Source organism: Strigops habroptila, chromosome 1, assembly GCF_004027225.2.
Source record: "Strigops habroptila isolate Jane chromosome 1, bStrHab1.2.pri, whole genome shotgun sequence".
Taxonomy (NCBI): domain Eukaryota; kingdom Metazoa; phylum Chordata; class Aves; order Psittaciformes; family Psittacidae; genus Strigops; species Strigops habroptila.
The window spans coordinates 62,833,798-62,859,324 of NC_044277.2; the positions used below are offsets into that span (position 1 = coordinate 62,833,798).

At 38.9% G+C, this 25,527-nt stretch overlaps 2 protein-coding genes across 4 annotated transcripts in view; one reads left to right on the plus strand and one right to left on the minus strand.

The window, feature by feature from the left end:
- Positions 1-310: 310 nt before the first annotated feature.
- On the plus strand, positions 311-4,777 carry ABITRAM (actin binding transcription modulator). Of its 2 annotated transcripts, XM_030507920.1 has the most exons (6): positions 311-414; positions 492-543; positions 3,341-3,470; positions 4,199-4,275; positions 4,346-4,415; positions 4,484-4,777. In XM_030507920.1, the coding sequence occupies exons 1-6, from the start codon at positions 354-356 to the stop codon at positions 4,610-4,612; spliced, it is 519 nt and encodes a 172-aa protein (XP_030363780.1). In that variant the 5' UTR covers positions 311-353; the 3' UTR covers positions 4,613-4,777. The 2 variants fall into 2 exon arrangements, 1 of the variants encoding a protein (XP_030363780.1); XR_003994599.1 differs by lacking the exons at positions 311-414; positions 492-543 and adding an exon at positions 566-1,390.
- Positions 4,429-25,527, minus strand: part of CTNNAL1 (catenin alpha like 1) — a 56,082-nt gene continuing 34,983 nt past the window's right edge. The window contains exons 8-19 of one of the 2 annotated variants that reach the window (XM_030507881.1): positions 24,157-24,243; positions 20,458-20,616; positions 18,625-18,717; positions 18,166-18,316; positions 13,097-13,134; positions 10,746-10,796; positions 10,491-10,645; positions 9,693-9,741; positions 8,116-8,172; positions 7,855-7,974; positions 6,138-6,221; positions 4,429-6,022 (exon numbers count right to left, since the gene is read on the minus strand). In XM_030507881.1, coding sequence (XP_030363741.1) covers positions 5,861-6,022; positions 6,138-6,221; positions 7,855-7,974; positions 8,116-8,172; positions 9,693-9,741; positions 10,491-10,645; positions 10,746-10,796; positions 13,097-13,134; positions 18,166-18,316; positions 18,625-18,717; positions 20,458-20,616; positions 24,157-24,243 — 1,206 coding nt within the window. In that variant the 3' untranslated portion in view covers positions 4,429-5,860. The remainder of the gene's footprint in view (positions 6,023-6,137; positions 6,222-7,854; positions 7,975-8,115; positions 8,173-9,692; positions 9,742-10,490; positions 10,646-10,745; positions 10,797-13,096; positions 13,135-18,165; positions 18,317-18,624; positions 18,718-20,457; positions 20,617-24,156; positions 24,244-25,527) is intronic. The other variant, XM_030507890.1, reaches the window with a different exon arrangement.

The window sequence follows — 25,527 nt, forward strand, 5'->3', positions numbered from 1 at the left end:
CAGCCTAAACAACCCCAATTCCTTCAGCCGTTCCTCATAAGACATTTGCCCTAGGCCCTTCACCTTACGGACGGTTACATCTTTCGCTTGCCTTCTCAGAACAAAAAATCATTAAATATGTAAGATGTTATTTCCTCACGGTTAGCAAACACGGCTGCCTTCTCCCAGAACGGCTTCCCCATATACCTGTGTGGTGCCAAGGCAAGCACGGTACCACTATACCGCGCTCCCTTCGCGGGCGGACGTGGTGGCGCCGGGGCCGGGGCCGGGGCCGGGGCCGGGCCCGGGCCCGGGCGGGGCCGGAACCGCCGCCATCGCGGCGGGGCGGGCTGAGGCGGAGCTGGGCGGGCGCCATGGCGGCGGCGGTGGCGCGGGGCGGCGCGCAGCGGTACTTTACGCGCTGGTACAAGCCAGGTACCGCCGGGCGGACCTGGGGATGGTCGGGGGGGGACCGGAGCGGGGCGGTGACTGGTGTTTGTGCCCTGTTGCAGACGTGAAGGGGCGGCCGTGCGAGGACTTCTGCGTGCTGCAACACTCCAACAGGCGAGTGTCGCTCCCGGGGGTTTGGGGGGCTGCCCAGGACGCTCCCCAGGACGGCCCAGAGCCGCCGCGTTCTGGCGCTTGGGAAGCCTCTGGCTTTCTGTACCGAAGGAGCCGCCGCTGCTTTCCTCCGCTCCGGGCCGTGCTGGCGGTGTACCGAGGGGCCGGGCCATGGGCAGCCCGCCGCTCCTCCTCCTGGCACTGGGAGGGGAGCATCCGTCGCTGCGGCTTGTTGGCCGTGGGGTTGTTAAACCAAGGGGCACCGCTCCTGGCGGAACGCCTGGAGGAGCGGGGCAGGTGCGAAATAACCGGCGAGCCTGGGTCTTTCTGGAAGACGGGAGAGTGGGAGAGCGGCAAATCTTAGCCTTCCTATATCCCTCTTCAGTTGCTATTCCAATCAGAACAGCGGAGCTTGAACTCTTCCGCACACACTGTGTTGCTCAGCAGATCTCTAAAAAGGCCCCATCGGTGTCTGTAGTGCTGCATCCCCTCCTGCCGAAAGTTCCCGGTGCATCGTCCTCAGTCACAGACATGCAACATTCCAAAGGCTTCTCTGTAACGACGTTTAGAAGTAGTGTGTGTAACTTGGTTTCTAGGAAACTAATTACCTCAATTTGAACATTCAGCTTTTTCTATATGCAACTTAATTGCTTTTAATTGTGCGTTTGCGTGCTACAGACAGTGAATGCAAGGGAGGAAATGAAGTGTCAAACATTGTTTCCACTGCGATGTAGCTGGATATCCAATCATTTGAAATAAATCAACCCGGTAGCTGGTGTGGGCTCTAACAACATCCCTGCCCTTCCCCAGCTCCTGCCCTGCTGCTGCTGAAGCCTGTCCTGTGTGCAGGGTGAGTGGTGGCAATGTGAGTGTTTCTGGAGTGTTGAGTCCCTAAGGGAAGGACAGAACTTAACTACTGTCTGTGCAAAAAGTGTCAGTGCCAGTTGCTTATGTATGTGCTGAGGGACAATAAGGAGGTGTCAGTCGTTCCCAGAGGATTTCCTGCTCCCGTGAAGAATGGGGAGGATCAGGATGTTGTTGGCACAGGGCAGAACTATCGCCCTTCTGTGGCCTTCAGAGCTGGGGCTTCTCTGTGGCTGCTTTATGCAGTTTGCTTTCTTGTTCTTTGGGAACAGAAGCCCAGCCTGGGAATGACAGGTCTGACAGCAACAGCAAGAAAGGACACTGTCACATTTGCACTACTCAGTATGTCTCAGCCTCAGTTGTCTAATATAAACAGTTGAAATCCTGTTGATATGGGGGAAATAAAAATATAAACACTTGTTCAAATGTCTATAAAGATTATGTTGCCAATTTGTATTCTGAAATATCGGGACCCTTGGCTTCTACAACAGTTTAGCCAAATGCTTTATAAAGAAAGTATTTTACCATTATTGCACATGGGGCTGTGGCTCAGTCTGGTCTTTCTAAGCAGTGTAAAATTCGCTGTTGATTTTTTGTTTTGCCAGGTCTCAGCTCTAATAGGTGACAGCTCAAATAGATGTTTAATCATCTTCCCTTCGGAAGGAGGCTAGGGTCGGGAGGAGGTAGCTGTTCTGGTCCCTGTGAGCTGTGGGGCATGCTGAAAGGATTCGTCAGGACCCAGCTCCCTCTTGTGGGGAAGCTGCGCAGCAAGAACTTGCAAAGAGGAGTGCAGGGAGATGGATGCAGCACCCGCAGGGAAAGACCTGGTTCTGTGCTGTGGTTTTCTCTGCAGTTGCTGTTGTTAATTCTGGTCCTTGCTCTAGGTTTCAAACTCTTCTTAAACAGAATAGCTTCACCTCTGTTCGTTTACTGGCAAGTTCTGAGCTCTCCAGGTTTGTGCATTAAACACAGTTCTAGCCCAGGGATAAAGGTGGGCTGAGCCTTTACAGCTGGGCTTGTCTCAACATCTCCAGTTTCATGACAACGCTCGTTTAGAAAAAGATAAAACACAAGCAGCAGGTTAACTAAAGCCCAGATCACCAAAGGATACATCTGCTATAACTATTCACCACTAACTGTCTTTAGCTGTTCTGAGGAAACATTGCCTTGGGTTACATTTTCTGACAAAAGCATACTGTGCTTTACTTGATCATCTTCAGTGAATATCTACTTCAGCCATCAGCAAAGCAAACCTAGTATGCTCCCATGGGTTATAACACAGGCTAGAACAGCTCCAGCTGTTTAAAAAAAAAAGCTGTGGTTCTGTTTAACTAAGAAGTGTACAGCTTTTGATCTTCCAGTCTGGTATCTTGGAATAAAGCACCTTCTGTGGCGGTTGTGTTAGGTCAGAATGCAGCTTTCATTCGGTTTAGTACAGCAGATGTCAGGAAAGATGCCCTGAAGACAGTGAGTCCCATTTGATCCTATATCTGGTGTTTTTGTAAGGAAAAAATTAAAATTTGTCTCTGATCTACAGCCAACAATTCTCCTCCATTCTCCTTTGTTAGCTCAGATAAATTGTGTTCTAAGTTACCTTAAGTGATTCTCATGCTGTCCCACCGACCTGTCTGTCCTTGCTTCCACCCTGATCCTGGTCCTGTCCTGTGGCTCCCACCGCAGTAGGCTGAGCTATCAGCTTAACTTTCTTGCTAAACTGTAGAGGGAAGAATATTGTGCTATAAGGAGTGAAGGTAGACAACAGCTTTCACCACACTTACTTAAAGTCTGGCTAGGATTTTGAAGTAGGAGCCCAGATGAAGCAGTCAGTATAATTTCAAATCCCACCAGTAGGGGCAGAGAATGTGGAGCTTGCTTAGAGCATGAAAGAGCATGGCTTCTCACAACTACAGCATAATAATTACATTTTCTTTTGCAGAATCTGTGTCATCACCTTGGCAGAAGCCCATCCTCTTCTGCAAAGTGGAAAAACAATTAAAAGCATTAATTACCAAATCAGTGCCAACTGTAGCAGACTCCAGAATAAAGTCTCTGGGAAGTCAAAAAGGGTATGGCTTTTTGGTTTGGTTAGTTTTCCTTTTAATTTCTCATGCTGTCTGGAACTTGCCAAGTTACCTTTGCATTTTGTTTTAAAACAGCCCCTCCATGGTTGAAGAATTTAGACTTTTTCCAGAGGTGCCTGTTTAACTGTCCCAGACAGGGCCCCTACAGAGCTCCTACAGCATGGGTAGCTTCCAGTGGGGCTCAAACCAAGGCTAACAGTCGTGTCTAGTAATTTTGTTTTTCATAGTGTACAGAGGCACTTCTTAAACATCCCTGAAAAGGTGAAAATTTGTTTCCACCAAAATGCCAAGGATTTGGAGACTACTGTTTTTCTCAAACACACCTAGAGAGCAGATGGGCTAGTTCAGTGTGTTTCATGGTGGGTTTTCAAATATGTGTAGCTTAACCTGCTTATATTGAAATTAACGGTGATGTTTTTCTCCTCTCTCCCCCGATTTTAATATCCAAAAACAACAAGTCTGTTATTCCACAAGAAATTTAATTATGACTTAATTCGTAAGCTCTTAACAAGCTTCTCTTTAATTTGTGTACGTAACTAAGTTGTGTCTTCCCTTCTGCAGGGAAGCACAGCAGTGTACTTGCTATGACTTGTAACTATCCAGATGCCTTGTGTTGTTCTGAGAAGCTTACAAACTTCTGTGGCTGCTGGTAATCCTTTAATAAGACCGTATAATTAAAAGTATATATATGTTTGCTTCTTTTTCAAACGCAGGGAGCTCAGTTTTTAACAGAACTTGCCCCTCTGTGCAGGATATCTTCAACAGATGGTGAGGAATACACCATTTATAGGTAAAGTTTTTATCTTTCTCTTCTTACTTTGACCCCCTTGCGCTTCTACTGAATCTAAACTCTTTTGCAGTTGTATACGAGGGCGACTGATAGAAGTGAATGAAAACATTCTTAGCAATCCCACTATTCTGCAAGAAAAGGTAAGACACTTTCTTGCTTTGTATTTTCTAACTTTTATTTCACTGCTAACTTCAGCATTGCGTTTTAGCCATCAACTGAGGGATACATTGCAGTGGTTCTACCCAAATTCGAAGAAAGCAAGAGTATAACTCAAGGACTTCTGACGCAGAAGGAGTACGAGGAAGTTTTGTTGAAACGTCTTAATTCTTCTTCATGAAATTAACGATACAATTATCACCTGTATTTGATACTAAATAAGCTACTTTTATTGTACGCTGTAACTTTCATGGTATTGAAACGCCTAGTGCCTGTGTATAGAAGTGGAACTTAAATGCTTGATTCATACAAGAATAAACCAGTTCAAATAGTTTGTATATTAAGATTTGCTTTCTCTTTTTTCTCTGAATTCTAGCACTACAAGTTTTTAAATAAGCACAGGATATGTTGGAGGGTATTTATGTTCCAAAGGCAGCTTTGCTTCTGCTCTGTGCAAGCATAAAACATACAGAAAATTATATGATTTAGCCATCACTTAATTTAGCTACACTAATACAAGATGGAGTTTGACAAAGGTGAACTGAAAATAAAAATGCAATGGAAGCCTGTGTACAAAGAGCAGATAAACTGGAAAATATGTATTTCACACCAGGTTGTATTTTCATGGTATCCCAAAGTCAAGTAATGCCCTTTGTACAGAAGTTTGCCATAATCAGTATCTATTTTCTTAAATTTTAAATAGCATAATGTAAAGTCTACATAATACTTCTGTGATTCTACATAAAATTCAAATTATGCTCAGGAAGTTTTAATAAAAAAGAAAACAAGAACTGCCATCTACAAATAAAGAGGGTAAAAGAAAAAAGGTTCAAGGCAAGACTATTAATCACTTAGAAATACACTTTTGGAAATATGCATCATTTCAACAAGATTAAAATTCAGTGATGCAGCTATTGAAAGAGTTCTGGCTTTTTTTTTTTTTCCTAGAACTACTTCATTGCAGGTATAACTCACAACTAAGATAAGATTTCAGTGCTTTAGGCCACAGCCCTTCAGACTATATTCCTGATTCTGCTTTATCAAATACATAGACTGAAATAGGCCAGAGATGAGTATACAGACTTCAACAGCAGTGTTACATATAGCATATGCAGCACAAGGTTCTTTAAGTAAAATGTCTATTAGCAGCATCTTTGGGTTGAAACATCCATTAAGACATTCATAAGCATTAATTACAAAACCAGTATCAATAGTGAGCATAGGAAAGGCATTCACATTACAAAAATACATAACAATTAGACCAGTTGGTGGTGTAATTGCCAAGTAAAGGGACATCTATTAGATGTGACAAAGGCCAACAGTTTTAATTCAAATTAACCTGATTTGACTTTCCACAAATGAAAGCAATATTGAAAATTCAGCAAGTGTTATTTTCAGATGGGAGTTCCTGCATTTCTAAGTGCTCTAATTACTTGCTCTCTAAAAATGTCATGCTTGTTACATGGTTTTCTAGAGACTTGATGCCAAATGTCTCAGCTTTCCTATCTGGGGTATGCGCATTTGTACCAATCCGTATTCTGTCTTCTCTCCACGGTGGAGCAGGTTTAAGGCAGCCATTTCCTGCTTTATTCTGCATAGATTTAAAAACAAAACAAAACAAAACATTTTTAAAGAAACAAAAAACAGCAACAACAAAAACCCCCAAACCCGAAATTGAAAACACTACAGGTTAACCAAGTACTCACCTTTCTCAGTAATTTGCAGCAAAGTGGAAGAAGTTGGCATAACAGAGTCATCACATTCCTTGTTTTCAGAATGCACGCATCAACCTAAACAAAACAAGTAAGAGTAGAGTAAGACACTCATTACTTTTACTAGGCAATTTTTTAATGCATGAGATGATAATCTATTTCAAGCTTGACTAGATAATATTTGTCCTTCATAAATCCCTTTTAATCAAAAGGTTTTGCCTACCCTTTTTGAATTTAAACAGTATGTGTAAAGCAACAGCATCCCTTCTGTTAACCCAAGACTTGAGCTAGGAAGTAGAAGGGAATGACACATATCCCAGGAGAAGGAACTAATAATAATATTATATTAAACAGTAATGTAAGTGTCTTGGAAAGAAGCTCTTACCATCTAAGATTGATTCGTCACAATTCTTCATGTTTTTGCTTTAGTTTTATGTTCTGTCAGTTCTATGATTTAGAAAGCCATGCATCATGTAAGCCTTACCTTAGGAGTTACAGTAAAGGTCAGCTAAATCTTAAAGCATTTGAGTTTATGCCTCAAGTCTAACACTCAGCACAGGTCACAAGTCTGGGCCCTTGACAAATATTTTAATTTGATAGCCTATTATCCCTCTGTAGTAATACATCACCCTGCATAAACTGACTGGGGTTCCCACTCGGTTTAGCTAGAGAGTGCAAATCAAACCAAGCAGCAGCCCTGAGGTGCTCAGTTTGGATTTGAGTGGCTCACATGCTCTTGCCAGTTTCAGTTCCTGCTGTAAAATTGAAACACCTTTTCCATAGCTCATTGGAAACAAACATCCAGGTGCACAGAAAATGGTCTCGTGCACATTGATCATACTGTTGCTCAGGGATACTTGAAGTTCTTCAGAAAGCCTGACCTCTATTCCTTGCTAAGGTTTGTGGATCTGCTTCCTGTGGTAGCAATGCTGAAACTTACATGGCAGCTGTATACATATTTACTTATAACAAATACATAAATAATATCAGAATAAAGTCTCGGCAGTCTAGGGTAGACTTTACCTACTGAGAAGCAAGCATAACAATATTTATTACAGCAGTGGAAATACAAATTGCCTTAATACTTTGAACACTGAAGTCCTTTCTTACAAGTTACACAACTACAGCTCATATTTCTCTGAATGAAGTTCTAGTGGATTACTATATATGTTGGGTGCCAGTGTACCATATTTCGCCTCCCACCGAACTCAGCACGAATGAGGGAGGTCAGGTCAGGATAAACTTTACTGAAGCCCTTCTCTGGTAAGGGTGGGGAGAAGAAAAGGCTACAAAACAATAGCACCCATGTTGAAGAAAACTCCCTCCCAAGACAAAATGGTGTGGTAAATGGTTTGGATTACAGTTATCAGTGAGGGATGTCTCAATAGACAAAGCATTTTCAGCAAAAGTAACAGTTCTTACAGTTCTTCCTCTATACTTCACACATCAGCTTCTCGTATCATGCCAAGTGCAAAACAGTACTTCAAGTTGAAATAAACTCTTCTACAGAAGGAACAGCAACAATGACATATTGCATAGCAGAAAAACGCACACAGCATAAAATTTTGTGCTTATTAATTTTTATAGTCCTCTGTCAATCCAAGAAGTTCGCCTGTCATGGACTGTTTGATATTTTAGCAGGAACATAAATTAGTAAGTTACTATATTTCAGTACCAGTTAGGTCAGGAATATATATCATTTTTAGCTCACCTTTGTAAATGTAGCACTTTTACCCTGAACAGAAGCTCTAGCTGTTATCTGGAGCTGCTTGCACATAGAGATCAGTTTTTCAGCCTCCAACAGAAGCAGAGGTTTATCATCAACATGTACCTGAAATGTGTTTCAGGAAGACAAAACCACTCTGTGTTAAAGACTCTGATATTAAGTTAATGGAGAAGACAGCACAACCAGCTTTTAGGCAGTGTTACAAGTGCTGAAAGCTGAACAGCTGGTTTAGAGGTCATACCTCACCTGATCAGAAAAGGCATGAACAGCTGAAGCAAGCTTTGTGCCCTCTGTAGCAAAAATCTGAAATGGGGAGAAAGCATGGAACAAAATGAACCACAATAAAAGATGAGGCTCTTTTTCTTTGTTGTTTTAATAGTGTGCTATAAAGTAAAAAGGTAGTCCGAGACATCTGTAATAGTTGTATACATTTATAATTAACAACTCAGCAGTTTGTGGTGACTTCTGAAATAACGAGCTACATTAATTGCCATTCTCCCAGATAAGCAAAGTTTAAAGTCCTTTCCTTTACATATTAAAAAACCTGGCTTCCAATTATTTTTTGCACTGTAGCAGCTCACAAGAGTTTTGTGGGTAGATGTCACCTGCCATTTGCTTATTGTCCTGACAAAGGTAACCAGCCTCCTGTTAAATACAGGCACGTACCTTGGAAATATCATACCACATTCCTGCACTTGTCCCCTTGTCTTTTTTGTATTCTTCAAACTTTTACATCTTCTTTCTTTCCCCTAAAAACACTGCTGCTCAGACTAGGATGGAGTATCCATCAACACTACTAGGGACTGAGCTAAGTGACACAATACTACTAAAGCATGCAAGTCCACTCTATTTGCCATAATGCCAGTTTGCTATTCCTACTCCTAACTGGAATCTCTCTGTTTAATGAATGCTGTCTTACACTGCTACTGGAACAACTAAAAGCTAGCTTTCAGAAAGTACATACCAGAGTTAGGCTGCTTAAAATCTGCACTTGGCAGTCAATTCATGGCACACTGTGGTGTATGAAAGGGCACGGACTCAGAGCATCTTCATGCAGCAAATTACTTTATTGCCTATTGCTCTAGCTTTTATACCATTCTAGCAAAAGCTATCTTTAGCCTATTGCTCTAACTCCCATACCAAGCCATTTTTATCACATCATGTTTAGTTCCTGGTTTACAGTTTTGTTTCCTCAACATTCCTCGTCGTTTCACAAACAGTCCCAAAATAACCAGTTCCTTATCTTTCTGTTCTCCTGCTTCTGTCCACCTGGGTTGCTCTGCTTAATCACACAGTGTACTTTACTTCTTTAACTCTTTCTCCTCGATCCAAGCAGTTACTTCTCTTTGGCAATAATCAAATAGTTTCCATCCTCTCCCACAGCACACTGTACTTATGTGTAAGGAATCAGAGAGTTAAGTTCATAGAATCATAGAATAGTTTGGGTTGGAAGGAACCTTGAAGACCCTGTAGTTCCAACCCCCCTGCCATGGGCAGGGACACCTTCCCACTAGACCAGGTTGCTCAAAGCCGCATCCAACCTGGCCTCAAACACTTCCAGGGATGGGGCAGCCACAACTTCACAGGGCAACCTGTGCCAGTCTCTCGCCACCCTCACAAGAACTTCTTCCTAAGATCCGTACATGTTCTTGTGAAAAGTCCCTCTCTAGCTTTCACATAGGCCCCCTTTAGGTACTGGAAGGCTGCTCTAAGGTCTCCCTGGAGCCTTCTCTTGTACAAGCTGAACAACCCCAACACTCTCAGCCTTCCAATGTGTTCTGTACTCAGAGTGCCTACCTCCTACTTTGTTAAAAATATATTACCTCTGCTTGATGAAATAAATCTTGAGTAGTTTTCAGAAGTCCTTCTCCTCTGTGGGAAATAATAAAAGCAGAATGTATGCCATGTATAGACAGCAGTTTATTTTGCCTACTACTTGCACAATTTATAAGGTTCTGTCTCACCCCATTCACACCACTGAACTGTAAAATATCACTCTTTTAGAAGATACTATGCACAGCAATAACTTACTACAGGAAATGCATTTCAAAAATGTAAACACATCAGTGGCTAGGGCACAATTCGGAATTTAGCAATGGTTCAGTTCTCATCAGCTGAACAAGGACAGAAATCTGTATCTCTGGCTTACTGAGTCTTACTGGGATAGTAGGTGTGAAAAAAATCTCAAACTCTTCTCTCTTCTTAAAAACCCCTAAATTCTTCAAATAAGAGAGCTGACACTGCATGGGCAAGTTTCAGAAGAACACCTTTCACTACAGCAAAGATCACTAATTCTTATCTACCGATATATACCTGTGCTTTAATTCCCTTAATTTTGAAAGTATTTATGAACATGCTTCTTAAAATGTTTTCTGCACCCAAGAGATACTTAAATAGTTGTTCTGCAACAAAACAGACATTTAGCAATTAAATGCCCCTTAATTTTATTATTAAACAGCTTAGAAATTTACAAGAATTTATAAAGTGTAAGGATAGAAATTAAAGCTCCTTTCTGAATGTGCCCCAATTATTATACTCTGAAAAATTAAACTGTCTTATTTCCCATAAATACTGTTAATGCTGCTCTTCCCACCACAGCATGTTGTATATCGTGTAATTACCTGGTAAATAAATACATGGAGTAGGCCATACTTGACATGCCTTGTCCATGTTGCACGATCTCGTTCTCCTGATCTTCCCATTTCTCTGTCTCGGAATCCACATCAGATGTGAGCAGATGCAATTCTAATCCAAGTTTTGCAATTTTTGCCTGTTCCTGTAAATGGTAACCATATTTATGGCACTTGAAAATACACTCTTCAGACAAAATTAAAAAGAAATCAAGAAGTTTTTTTACTAAAATGATGGCATCTTACCTCAGTATCGAGTTTGACTGGCTTTAATGCTTTCAGATTTGCATTATGCTTCTGTTTCAAACAAAAAAATAGTATTTTTAAATAAAAGAAATTAGTAATCATTTTACTAACAGATGATAAGAGGTAGTGCTATACTCAAGAGACAGACTTTGCAGGCGAGTTCCAGTGGTTCAGACAAACTTCTCAGTAGAAGCTGAGAATCTATTCTACTCTGGCTGTCCTCCTGAAATGGCATGTGCAAACAGGGGCTGTGCCTACAGACACCCCAAAGTTTCAATGAAAACAACTCTTCCACAGTGCTCAGACTGTACTTCCTCATGCACTACACCATCTCTTCTCCTTACTGTCTAAATCCTCAGTAATACTTAGGAGTAAATAAACAGACTTAATCAAGTCCTACTGCACTGATTTTTCCATCAAAGATGACACTGATGTAACAGGGACTTGGAAGCTGATTTAGCTAGTAGCAAGTCGATCTAGGGTACAACCCATGTAAATGCTAGTGTGATGATGTAGCTTGTTATTCTGTGTCACTTTGTTGAAGTAGCTGGAAACAAGTACTGATCCTTTGGTCTTTTTACAGGTTTCCTTCTCTTATTTAAGTCATGAACTACATGAAATACCCGTCTGGCTGCAAGCTAAATACTGGCTCAGATTAAACAATAATTAGTGGTGCTGATGTGAGCAGACTACCTGGTAAGGCAGAGCTTGCCCACTGAGTAACACATATACAGAGTTTTGAATGATTTGCTTCAGATGATCAATTTACATCTAGAAAGCAGCAGTTACTGGCTTTAACTTTGCATGCTGGTGCTGTCACTGTGCAGAGACAGCAAAAACTAATAGACATGGGAGCCACAGTCCACACTCAGGAACTGCTCTGGAGTGCAGAGGAATGGAAAGTACAAGTTGTCGTCACAATTTGGAGAGGTGCGAGCTACTGGAGGAGTCTGGATGGGAGGAGTGCAGGACTGAGAACCTGAGTGCCTCGTCTGAGAACCTGGAAAGAGCTGCTATTCATTAGTGGGAGTAGTTGGGCAAATTAAGTGCAGTAATACCTGCAGGGGGAGGAAATAACACTATCCAGTGTGAACAGCATCAGAAATAAGCTCCAGGTAACATCTCCATCTCTCACTTCCAGAGTTTGGGCAAAAATAAAGTTCCACTCTTGAAGTTTCTACTGCATTCTGCTGCTCAGTTTAGCTTTCATGCCATTTCTCTTTTCCAGCCCAAAATTTTTAGATATTCTGAATCTTTTGACTATCTTCCCAGATTAGACACTGTAATTGTGCCTATGTATTAGAAATGCTGATCTCGTATCAAAAGATTTCGCAAAACAAAGCTTTTCTATCCACAGATGATAACTAAAGAAATCTTAGATGTTTGTCAGATCTGTAGTTTTCTCCATTCTGGTGTTCACTCACACTATCTGAATATGAAAATTGATAAAAATCAGGTAAGAAGTTATTCTGCTTTTAAAATATGATTTGACACCTAATACTATAGAGAAAAACATACCTGTGCATTAAGCACATACTCGAATTATCATTACTGCTCTGTCCTCAACTATGCCACTCATTACCAGCGAACAGCACAGTCACAATTAAACAGGTGTATCAAAACATGTATCCTAATTAGACCAACAAGAACAGTGTAGCTCCTGTGCAGGCACAGCCTGGGCATTAGCCAGGCACAGCAGACCTCTGTGATGGCAGTAGGGAGAGAAGAGGCAGTACTGGAAGTCACAGAACTGGGAAGAGAGACAATTCCAAAGGTTAGTGCATCTGTTAGGCAAAGAAATTACTCTGTGAAGGAATCTGTTGTCTTATGGATGTAACCTACATCTCCTCTCCACTTTCAAACTATGTATTAATCATAACTCCCCCAAATCTACGTATTTTGCAAAATTCAAAAGGTGGCAGCAACCTTCCAAACAACAACAAAGCAGAACTGTTTAAATCCTGGGAACAAAGTTAGAAAAAGAATAAAATCAGATTACCATGATTTATTTTCATCACATTACAGTGTATTCTTACTGTTCTAATAGTAACAATGCATTTTTTATTATATAGCATCACAGTCAAGTACATGGTAAAAAAAGGTTGTATTAATGAACAGGAATTAATGCTCACGTACAATCAAAGCATACAATGTAACTAGTTACCCTAGTTTTCAGTATGTTTGCTATTAATTTAATGAATTGACAAAATTTGATATTTTACTGTCAGCCATACAGTCAAGATGCATGTTACCAAGACACTGCTATGTCCTCATCAAGGTGTGACATGGAAAGAAGTCAATTAGTTAATAGCAGATATAAAATAAATACAACAATCCCAAAAGCAACTTACCCCTGGTCTGGGCAGTGACAGGTAGACACGCTTCTCTCCTATGAAGAACACATACATTTACAACAAAATTTGTATGCAGATTTTAATCTATGGGATCACACGGTCTTACTTCATCCTTCCTTAAGTTGTAGTATTATAAAAGCCAATTACTTACCTGTAATTTCTAAGTTTTTAAATATTCTCAATTTTAAATATTTCAGAGGATTCCCTCTCTGTCTCATGCTTCCACAGACAGACAAGCCAAGAACTCTGTACTGTTCAGATTTTAGCTCTCAGCAACTGGCAGTTAAGAAAGCTTCTCTGAATAGTTTCTCTCAACTAGATTTGTAGTCCTCTGCATGCAATCCACAAGCGAGTGGGACTGAGTAGCTATCACTACATGCACTCATTTTGTTGCACTGTACAGAACACACAGTGGTAGTTCTACATAAGGCTCTTCCTGGCATGGGTTAGATGGTCTGAAGTCTGGAGTAGGCAATGCCTCTAGCGAGAAACCTAGGCAGGTTTTTTCTAAGTAATGACAATAAAACTCTCATGTTGTACTGTACTACATGTATCCTGTGTGCACTGTATTTTATAAAGAAAAAGGTTCTATAGGATTTTACACACATATTGAATTATTTCTTATATCCCCAGGAGCCACAGATATTCCAAGTCTGAGCTAAACAAACAGAGAAAAAAAAAAAAACCCAGCGTTTTAGGTATTACCTAAAAGTAGGTAAGAATTTATCGGCAAGAGGGAACAGTGCCTGGGCTAACAGCCTAGGATTAGAGCTCCAGTTACCAGAAAACTTAGTATCTATGAAGACTTACATTTACTACAATAGATTCAGGAGCACAAAATCTGATAAATAAAATAAAAATAAAATAAATAAAACCACCTTCAAAGCTAGTGAAACACAGATTTTACCTGAAGAGACAAAAGGCTACTATAATGGATATCAGTACCAAGTTTGCATAGAGATGACGCATCTTGACAGACAGAAGGACAAGCAACAACCCTCTCCTACAATTGCTATTTCCTCCTCTTGTATCAGCTCCTAAAGAAATTCCATTCTGAGTCCTCAGAGGACAGTTCTCCTGTGCATTCATGATTTTTTTGAAAATACGCTCTTTATCTCCTGACACCACAGAAAAATCATGAGTTCCATGCCTAGGCAATTGACTCCCTAAAAACCAAATTTCAGTAATTGACAAGCGTACCTCAATCCTCTTTGTCTTTCAGTTTTCCACTTTCCAGTAGTTCCAGTCATGCTTTTCCCTCCAAAATGTCTCTATTTCAACTTCTAAATCTTGCTCTTGATCTCAGTTCTTATCTGAAAGTAGGATGGCTGCAGCCCTGCTTCACCCTTCCTTCTAGAACTCCAATTTCTAAATTCTGTTCTGTATTCCCTCTTCACCAACTACAGCCTTCCCAGATCCTCATGGTCATCTAACTCCTCTCAAATCAAGTGGGCGAAACAAGAGGAGGGCAAAAAAAAGGCAGTTATCTTCATAAATCATTCTCTCACTTCTGACTAAGCTACAAGGGAGCAATCGAGGGATCATTCACATTCTTCTCCAGCATGTTGAAACCAAGAAGTTGGGAAAAAAGAAACTGGCTGACAGCTGACAGATGGGATGGTGCTTTCCTTAAGTGATTCATCTCAAAGTGCAAGAGCCTCAAAGTTAGGTATCTGACCTAAACCTTCTAGCTGATAGGAGCCAGTCTCCCAAGAAGCCCAGCACTCTCCTCAGCCCAGACCAGCCATGCAGAGATTCAAACACCAACACTGTGCAGAATGGGCCTCCTCACTGTTTTAGGATTAAGTAAGAGAAGGCCAACTCAGCCTCACTGTCCCGTTCTGCACAGCACAGAGGCATTTTCAAAACCCACATGAGGGTTACTAGGGCTGTGGTGTGCTCATCAGCTTCCTCCAGTCCTACATGCATATGCACCCCTCTCCCTAAGACAAGCCCATTTCAATTTGGGCATGATCTGGTGCAGTTACATTAAAATTCAGTAAAATATTGTTTCATTTCCATGTTAAATCTATCCGTGTGAGATTTGAACCTCAGTATAAGAAATACTGAATAAAGAGTATTCAGTAATATAGGAAAGAAATACTGGATAAGGAGTTACACGATTTCTCATAATAATAAAGAAATAAGTATAAACAATGTGAATCTAGTATAATCAGAAAAATGTTTCTTTTATTTGATGTGTCCAGCACATTTAGTCACCACTCAATTTTTGCCTCTTAAACTGTATTCTGAGCTCTCTAACAAAGCCAAACATTTAAACTGGTAGTACAAAAATACAAGGTTTTAAACTGAGGAGAAAAATATATATATATACCTTCTTATTTAATTCTATCTTTTGTTACACACAATCACAATTCTACTAGAAATAAAGCACTTGTTACATTTTAGTCTGTAAAATAAAGACACTTTTACCAACATTAGCATTAAGATAAGTATCATGAGTTACAAGAAGAATAAAATCTTATAAAATATTGTCAAACTTCACTGTGTTTGGAGACTAAAGTTTTGTGAATGCCACTCTTATAATCATCTCTTAGCAAACATATATTTTAACTTATTTATTGGGTCACCAGTCATGTTTTCTAGGAGAAAAAATGTTGAAAGTGGCAAGGTAGACTTAGGATATTTACTGGAAGCAAAAAGGTGGAGGTATTTAGGTGAGATTTTTGTCTTTTTTTTTGGCCAAGAATCACTCTGATGTCCAACAAACAAACAGAAAAAAGTTAGCCTGCAATATAGAGGAAATCTCTGTAGAAGACGGGTGGATATAGGAGACCAAATTCTTTCCAAGGAGATAACTGACAGCTAATATGAAACAATCCAGATTCAAAGAGAAGTCTCTTACTAAGCTGGGACACAAGACAAGGAAAACAGAGACATGATTTCTTAAGCATCGTTTTGGCAATACAAGACCTAATGCACCCAAGGCCATCTAAAGAACACAAGCTGTGCTTACTATCTTACCAATGATGGTATCAGAACACTTTATGCTGAAAGAAAGACTGAGAAAACAAGAGACACTAACAAGAACAGACTCATCTAGCTGTGCCGAACAGAAGTCAGTCTTCACTGCAGCCAGGCCCACACACACTAATAGCCTCCAACATGCTCAGCAACACCTACCCATTCTCTTCTCTCTCCTTCAAGCAATGACATTGGGTTGCCTTGTGAAATGATGCTTTAAAGAAACTGTAAAGTACCATTAGTGGAAAATGGTTGTCACCTGCTGTCAACAACCACAAGAGAAAAGAAAGTTACTAACTAGAGGAGAGGCTGGCAATCTGCCGCAGCATTCAAGAATTATTTGTTTGGAAAGCCAAGTGCATGCTTTGCTGTGGCTGCATGATTCCCCATCCTATTATTTTTAAATACAGTAATATATATATATACACACATACAAAAAATTTTTCACTCAACCCTGCAGGACCATTGTATGAATATGAAAAAAATCAGATACTGAATGATCAGCCCTGCAAATTCCAAATTTATGTTAATAAATTGATATTAGAGTAATACTATATTTTAAGTTGCACTATATAAAATCTCATACTATGTTTAAATTAAGTTAGTATGTCCTTGGCTCTCAAAACAAACAAAAATCCCACTGAAACTTAAAAGGCCCATAAACAGGATCTCTGATTGCTACACATCTTTAGATGGTATTCCAGACCAACGTGGACAAACAAGTAGGATAATGATCATGTATTTCTCTTACACCTCAAATTCCCAATAACCTGCATCACACACAAATATTGTAAACCCACTCAGAATTTCAATATATGTTTTCCTTTTACAGGTCTTCAGGTTTAGACACACATTCATCTAGCAACCAGCAGTAACATTTTAAGATGCTATACTCCATGACTGGTAGTTAACTGTCCTCACAACAAAGCTGGCAGAAAAGAAGTGCTTACAGAAAAAGCTGATCAAGTACAGAAAGTTAAACTGCCAAAATAAACTCTAAAAATGGAAGAAAGTCTCACATGAATAGCAAGATGAAGTATTGTGCCATTGATAAAGTGTCATCTAACCTGAATAAGGACTTCCTTTTTGTATATCTTAGATGAAAAAAAAAAACTAAAACAAAGTTTCTGCATTTAACTAAATCTAAGCTTTTAAACCTGAGTGATTTTCTTAAAAATACAAGACATTCGGTATTATCATATATTACATTCTACTTGTATGCAATTATACCTTGAAGACTGAAACAAACACGTAGCCGCAAGAAGTATGACAGGCTACATAAAGATACCATCTGGAAAAAAATTGTGTTAGATAAAAATGAAAAACAATATGGTTTCCATGTTAAAGGTAAATTACCCTATGCTAAAAGTAAACACAGATGTATTTTCTTTTTAAGATGCCAAGGTTTTCTTCTACATGTTGTACAAATACCAGTAAACTTACCAACCAGAGAAAATATCCCAAGATTTTGCAGTCATCAGAGATTCCATCCAGGAGAAAGGACAGCAGTTTAAAAATCAAATAACTACATTCACTACATTATGAAGTGAATACAAAGCAAGCTGACAGTATAGAATATATCCATATATTCCCCCCCCCCCGAAATACAGGAAATGAATTAAACATGTCACACAATTCAAGTTATATCTTCACTGCAATAAACTGGAGTGTCCTAGACAAGCCAAAGGGTTGGGATGAAAGCCCTACATTCCTAATATTTGGACACCTCTGGCAAAGTGCGGTGTGGAATACATCTGTGTCTTTTGAACCCTTCCATTTGATTTTACTGGAACTAATCACTGTGCAGAAAGTTAAACATAGCTAATTTTACACAAATCAGGCTTCTAAAATTTCAGCTGTTTTTCTTTGAAAAAAGAGAAAACCAATAAGCACCCTAATTCAACACCTATACAAAACAAAAAAATTTGTGTATTGCCACCTAGATTCCACACTGCCATATGGGATGTGGGACTGTTTATTGTGCTCTTCTCATAAGAAAACAGTATTTCCTAAATTACACTTGAAATTCTTAGACTACATGTTTTGAAAACTACTTTTCTATTTCTACATAGCATTCTTACCTCTTCTTCCTTCAAACACATCATTGATTTCTCTTAACAACATAGACATGTCACTCAGTTGAGACTCCCAGGCCTCACAGAACACCTCAAGATTTTCTTTTGCAATCTTGCTAGATGGATGTAATGCCAGTGTTTCTGCAGCAGAAATTATCTGGACAGAGAACAAAATATTTGCTATTTGTAGTCCCAGTACATAGTGTTGCACATGAATTCACAACTGCCTTCACAAGCAAAACAAAAATTAAACTGGTACTGTTACGTCGTTGTGGTGTATTCATCTGACATCTCCAGGCTAGATGATCTTCCTTGTGCATTTGTTTAGCTACTACCTGACATAAAAGTGTAATTCTTTCTTAGAACTGCTTTGAACAGTTCAACATCAGGTTTTCAAAAAATTTATACAAGTAATTTTTATTGATTTATGTCCAGTAGAAGTGTCCAGATAAAAGCTAAGCTTACCTGTGGGCCAGTGACCTGAAAGGTATCTTCTGCATGTATGCAAGTAATCTCAAGGGGCTCAGTTCCAGAAACATGCCTCAGTAAGCGACACATCTAAGTATTTTTTATAAATTAAAGAGAGAAAAGAAAGGTAAAAAAAAATGTTTTCATTAGTAGTGAGAAAAGGTGCACATGCACAAAGACACGTACACAGAACCACAAAGTTATTGTGATGGTCCTTTCAGAAACTTCTTGGGTACCGCACAGCTGGGTGTTTCTCAGGGAGCATTTATAATAAAAACAGGGCTAAATCCTGACTTGGAATGTGTAGAAAATCACCAAGAGAAACAAAATAAATAAATTAATAAAAACAAAACAAAAGAATAAAAAACCCCCAAACCCCCAAAAAAACCTCCCCCCAAAAAAATGAATAAAAACAAAATTAATAAATGAATAAAAATAAAACAACAACAATTTCACATATTTATGACTGAATAAATCTGAAAGTTAATTAGGCACCTACAGAACTTCGAAAAATTGTAGCATAAATGACTCCACTGAAACAGGCTTACTCAGCAATTAGCAGCCATGTGGAAAATTCAGGCTTTCGTCACCCAGGGGAGCGAATTATCTTTGAACAAATCAGCATCAAACTAATTTAGGGAAAAATTGTTTCCTTTCACAATAAGCAAAATGTAAAAAGCAAAATTTTGTTTTATTGGCTTTTGTTTGGGGTTTTTTTTTGTTAGTAAGATTAAGAGTGAACTTTGGACTGAGAAGGAACATTGAAGTTTTCAGATCAAAAGGAGAATTTATAAGACAGAGACAGCAAATATTAAACTAACTGCACTGTCCATCATCAGAAATGCTATAAGGCCTCACACAGAAACATTATTTAACCTCTTGGTTACGCCTGACAAAAAAAGAAAAATTGAACACTACTTAGTCAAAGAAAAAGGGGACATTAAAGCCGAAATTAAAAGTCCACAGCATTGATTTGCCAGCCTCGGAAGTTCAAGAGTGATGTTTTTACGTATTCATCCTCAAGCCCCATATGGTATCAGAATTTTTTAGAAATTAGTAAGTATTAGATGCCATGAAAGTACAGGTGTTGGCATCACCATGTTCCAGATCTAAGTATGCATTTTTGTATGTCTCCTACTGGTAGAGTTACTTCTGCTCATCTGTCAGACGAGACAGCAAGAAGATATACGTGGCAGTCATCCTCTCCACAGGTACTCCTAGAACCCATGGTCTCCTAAGAGCCACGATCTTTCAGTAGTCTTGGAAGTCCTGTTTGTTCATGTGTGTGAACACTACCATACAAAACCATTAATGCATTAGTACATGAAACATACATATTGCTTTTCACAAAGGAGAAAAGATTTTCAGTGGCCCTCTTGACTGACAAAAACTACACAAGATCTTCAAAACAGTCAAGTTCACTGCATTAAGAAACTTAACCCTACATTCCCAGCACTCTTAAAGTGTGTCTTTGTATCCAGCTGCTGCTGAATGCCTACTGCTTGAAAGAAAAAGGCTATAATCTCTACTTGAATCTAGAAACCTATTTTTTAAATGAATATTTTAGCCACAATATATACATATAGATTGAGTCTAGATTCAGGAGGAGAATTGGGTACAGCTGTACATCCCTTCTACAACAACTCTATGCCACAGTGACACCTCTGGCTCAGACTCTACCAAAAGCAATAAAAAATTCAACAGTATGTTAGGAAAATAAAATAAAAATTACAAAAGCACAGACCAAAGCCTTCCTAAATAACAGATTTAGACAAATCTGGCCACTCATTTTCTAAGTGCCTTACAAAATGAAAGCAGCTGTGAACTCACCTCAACCAGTTGTTCTTTCTGCTCTGATAGCTTGCAAGTATATTCTGCTACAGCTTCAAGATTTCCTTCTACTCCTGTGATTTTTAATGCTTTGAGAACCATATGATCCGTATGGTATTTTAGCAGATCTGCTGCCAAAGATGTTGCTGCACTGTGAACCTTGAGCAGCATTAAAAGAAGAAGGAGAGATAACCCATGGAAAGAAAAAAAATTCATCCAGTACCAAGTAAAATAAACTTCAGAAACAGACTGGTTTTTCCGAGAAACAAAAAATTTACTGCCATGAAAGCTCCTATATACCCTGCATATTTTCTGGGACTTTAATTCTTCAATTACTATTCAAAGTACAAAGATAAAATCCAATGCACTTAAAAAAAACCAACAACCCCCACAAGCAAATATGGATAGAAACAAAAGAGCAGCTGGGTAAAATGAGGACATGAAGTTATCACGCTATTGTTTTCTGATAATGTTACAGCTGGGAGAAAACTGGGTGCACGAATTTGTGTGGCACTAAGTTCAACATACGCATGGCACAACGGCTACTCCACATGAAGAACACACATTAAACTGTGAATCAGACTGAAGCCACACAGCATCTGAGGTTATAATATACTAAAGATTAAGTTTGTATGAATAAATCGAATTCTCAGTGATGCAAAGAAATATAATCAGCTTGTGACACGGCCTTAGAAATGTAAAAAACATATTTTCTGCATGGACACTCAAGCCAGAGATGGACTTGAAGAAGTCTCACTCTCCATACACTCCCAACAAGCAAGAAGAAGCTTCCCCTTGAAACACATCCCTAAATCCAGATCCACTTTCAGACCCAAGGATCTGCTGAAATCATGCTGTGAGGGACTCTGCTTGACAACAGCTATCAGTGACAGCTGCTTCTAGTTCTACAGTGACTAGTCATAGTAGGTTTACTTATGATGGACTTAACTGCAAATCAGCCCATTTTAAAAACATAAGTAAAATCAGAATAGTGACCTCTGTAGAAACAGCAGAGCATGCTTTTGCTAATAAGACTATTAAGTTTTGTAACAGTACACTCACTTTGCCAGACTGCACTGAATATACAACTTGGCTATTCAAGAAGAAAGCTGTTTTTCAAGTTCTGACAAATACAATGAGCTTGAAATTGTGCCACTGGTGGGCCTCAACTCTGTAGATAACAGACTGTTTACTAGAATGGTATGTTGGGGGTTTTTTATTCCACTGGCCTCTACCTGTTTTATCCCCTTCCCCAGCAGTACTTCCTCTGCAGTCCAGAATTAAGGTTGGGGTGTTTTGTTTTGTGGGTGGTTTTGGTTTGTTTTTATTTTCATGCAAGAAGCCTGAATTGTTGCCTCAAAACTTTCTGTGACCTTTCTATAGAGAAAAAAAAAAAAAAGCTATGACAACCTGTTATAAACTATTTATAAAGCATTGCTCACATGCCATTAGAAATTAGCACAAACCACTAATACCAGAAATGAAGTCAGGTCTGGAGAAAGGATATTTGCAAGGCTTGTAATGTTACAGTAGGAACCGGCAATTCTCATTTATATATAGGCTACGTAGAGATTACCTTTTCATCAGATTCTTTTCATCCGTTCTTTTCATCTAAAAAAGAAATGTGCTTCTACTTAACGCTGTCTCTCTCATTGTTAGGAAAATCATCTCAAGGAAGGAACATACCTTTTGTTTCTTCCATAAAGTGACAGAGATGGAAAGAACTACTTTTAACAGGGCTGTCTTGTGTTCTCAGCCACCCAGGCTCTCTCTTTTAATTAGAGTCACAATACTTCAATTTCACTAATAGAGATCCTGGTTGCTGGACGACACACCGCAGCACCCGAAGTTGGACTGCCACAACAGTCCTCCTTAGCCATGTACAGAAGCATGGCTACTCTGGGATCAATGTAATCACTACACAGAGAACTAGGAAAATGACATAACACTAAATAATTTCTGAGTAGTATGAATGTGTATTTTAAAAAAGCTCTTACCAAGCAAACTTTCATACTCTACAGATCACCAAAGCAAGTCATACAAAACTTAAGATTTGTTTGTTTAGAAATCCGCACCCAGTGAATTTGCTCCACCATTTCTAAACCAGCATGCTACGTTTTCCCCTGCATTGTTTTTAATATGGAGCTACACCACAGGGCACAGGTAAGCCACTGTTTTGTATTTTATGCCATCTCTGTTTGCTGGTTTACAGAGAGTAATTTTCTATTATTGTCACCCGAAAAAATTCTTTAATTTCAGTGTGGTAAATGTGTAGTCTTTGTTGCATAACATTTGCACAAATAGCAACCTGTGGGCAGGACAATATGGTAAGATTTACGTTTATGGAGCTGGAAGAAAATACAAGGTATTAATGACTTCTTCCACATACTATATTCCAGCCACCACTGGTTTTATGATCTATGCGATTACACAGTCACATACTATTTTAACTGGGAATCTTTCCTCCTCATTCAGCACATGGGAGCAATGTTACTCAAAAAGGATGATCTTGCAGTTAAAGCAGCTGAACGCCACTCCAGAGAAGCTCTGCTACTGACTTTCTACATAATATTGACTGAAGAAAAAACTATTAATCAAAGTGCACTAATTATGTACCCTCCATTTCCTGGGAGCCCAACACATTGCCTGACAGCAGAAGTGCAAAACGCTTAACTGCAACTGAAATAGTTTCAAAGCACTGTTCAAATCTTCAGGACAACTGCAAGAATTATAATCCAGAAAAGGAAATTTCTCATTTTGCCTTTATTAAAAAGTATGCAGCATGATTTTTTTGAGCAGTCGAGGTTTTCCAGTTACAGCAGCTGAGAGCTCAGCCTAAGCAAGTTCACTGCACTTCTCTAACATCTTTGTGCTGTTCTGTAGCCTAGTATTGAAACCCTCACTGTTCTTAGTCATCATTTCTCCATCTGTTGTCTTACTGTAAAGGAACACTAATACGAAGCAGTTGAAAAGATATCTGAATGCTTTGCAAGTATTTTGGAAGTTGCCAGAAACCAGTAATTCTGTATTTGGCTCAAATCTGTAGAACAGACAATGCAGCAATGCTATCCATTAATGGAGGGGGAGACAGATGCATACACGACACTGATCAGCAAGTGCAGTCCATCCCACGTACCAAATGAGGCAGCTATTTCATACGTGCATGTAAGTTGACACGCAGCATACTTGCATTTAGGAAAAAAGTGATTTACAACAGGAACATACAGAGCTGCCAAATGTCCAGAAAAATACCTGAGTATAAGGCACTATCATAACACATTTCTGCTATAGAAATCAACAGAAGAGCTTAACTACAAACAAACAGCAAATGTGATTTATTCATTTAAGCACACACTACAAGAAAAAGTATTTACAACAGCGATGCATGCATCCCCAAGGAAAGTTTAGCCTTTACATTTAAAGTAATGATTATATACATAGTACTTATGTCCAAACACCTTTTTTATTGTTGTCAGCGTTAGCAAAGAGCCTATGTATCTAACAGATTTCTAATCAGTTCTAGTAAGGACACAGAAGATGACTGCATATCAGCTCCCAAATGTAATTCTGATTTAGCTACTCTTGCCTATAAATAGTTACTATCTTTCGGGGGTACATGATCCTATTTTACAACTTCACATAAAACAAGTAAGAAATTCAAGCTTTTATTCAGTTTATGCTTGCTTAAACTAGACTTACCTCTCTTTTAAGTTCATTCATGCACTGGCATGTTTTTAAAATGGCTACTTCCAAGTCTTCCATGAGATCCTTTGTCTTCTGGTTTTGCTACAAGTCAAAGAAAGCAAGCGACAAAACATTAAACAAATACCCCAGCAAATCCCACCCTCACATCATGTGTCATTACTTCAAGCTGCTTTAGAAGACAGCCTTTTCTTTCTAGATGTAATGTTTTCATTTGCACATCCTATGTGTATTCTACTTGAATAAGTCTTTTATAGAAGCAGCTATCACCAAATCAAATCTAAAAAGAATAGTGATGCGAGGTAATTGACTTTTTTTGTTCAACAGGAATTTATTTCTAAACCTCACTGAGCTTTTTTTTTTTTAATGAAATTCACAACTTCCAAAAATCTTCTATCTAAACGTTCTAAAGCAGAGCAATAATTTAAGGCAATTCTTAAGTAGTTTTTAAAATATAAAGACCCTTTTAAAATAAAGTGGTACCTAAAATGTCATACCAAAGTTCTATACTCAATTACAAAAAGGTTACTTAAAGCATCCTTGTAAGACTCTAGATCATTGTCTATATAACTTAAAGGAGTACAGTAGCCTACAACATTTTATTGAGGTAGCTTCAAGATAGAGCTCCCACTTCTGCAAATAGCACCTCTCTGTGAAACAACCCTCATGCCACAAGACATACACTGGGAAAAGAGTTAAGTAGCAGTAATTTTGCATTCTTCTCTGAAATATATTGGAAATAATTATTGTAGCTGGGACTGTTAAAAAAATGGCCATAGCTCAAAAAAAAAAAATTAGTCTCTCAGAGTCTAAATTAACATAAACATACACACATAAAATACATGTAGGTACAGACATGCATACCCTCTGTTTTATTCAAAGGAAAAAACACCCACCCAAGCAAATATGGCAAGTTTCTCAGGTATTCTTGTCTGTAAAGCTCTGTCTCTAAGCTATTTATCTCTCAAATGTAATGCTTTCCTTTAAGTAATTTGCGTAAAAGTGTAACATCTCAAAATCACTTTTAACACAAGGTGCATGTTTTACACTCACTAGAGCTTCCTTTATATTTCTTTTACTTATTGAATGTGCACATTTTTGCTTCTTCTATGTGCAACTTTTTTTAAACACAAAGTGAAGGAATTGTCATGCCAAAATATGGTTACAGGAAAACCTAAACCAGGAGAGTATCTTCTGATCTTATGAGCTCAAACATACACACAAAAGGTATCAGAAATATTTAAAATTCAATCAACAGCATTAGATTATGTTGTGCTCCAGCTAGTTTTCATTAACATACAATAATACAAGAAAAAGCAATCAGTGATGTCAGTCAAATCTAGATTTGAGACTTCTGTTTTAAAATAC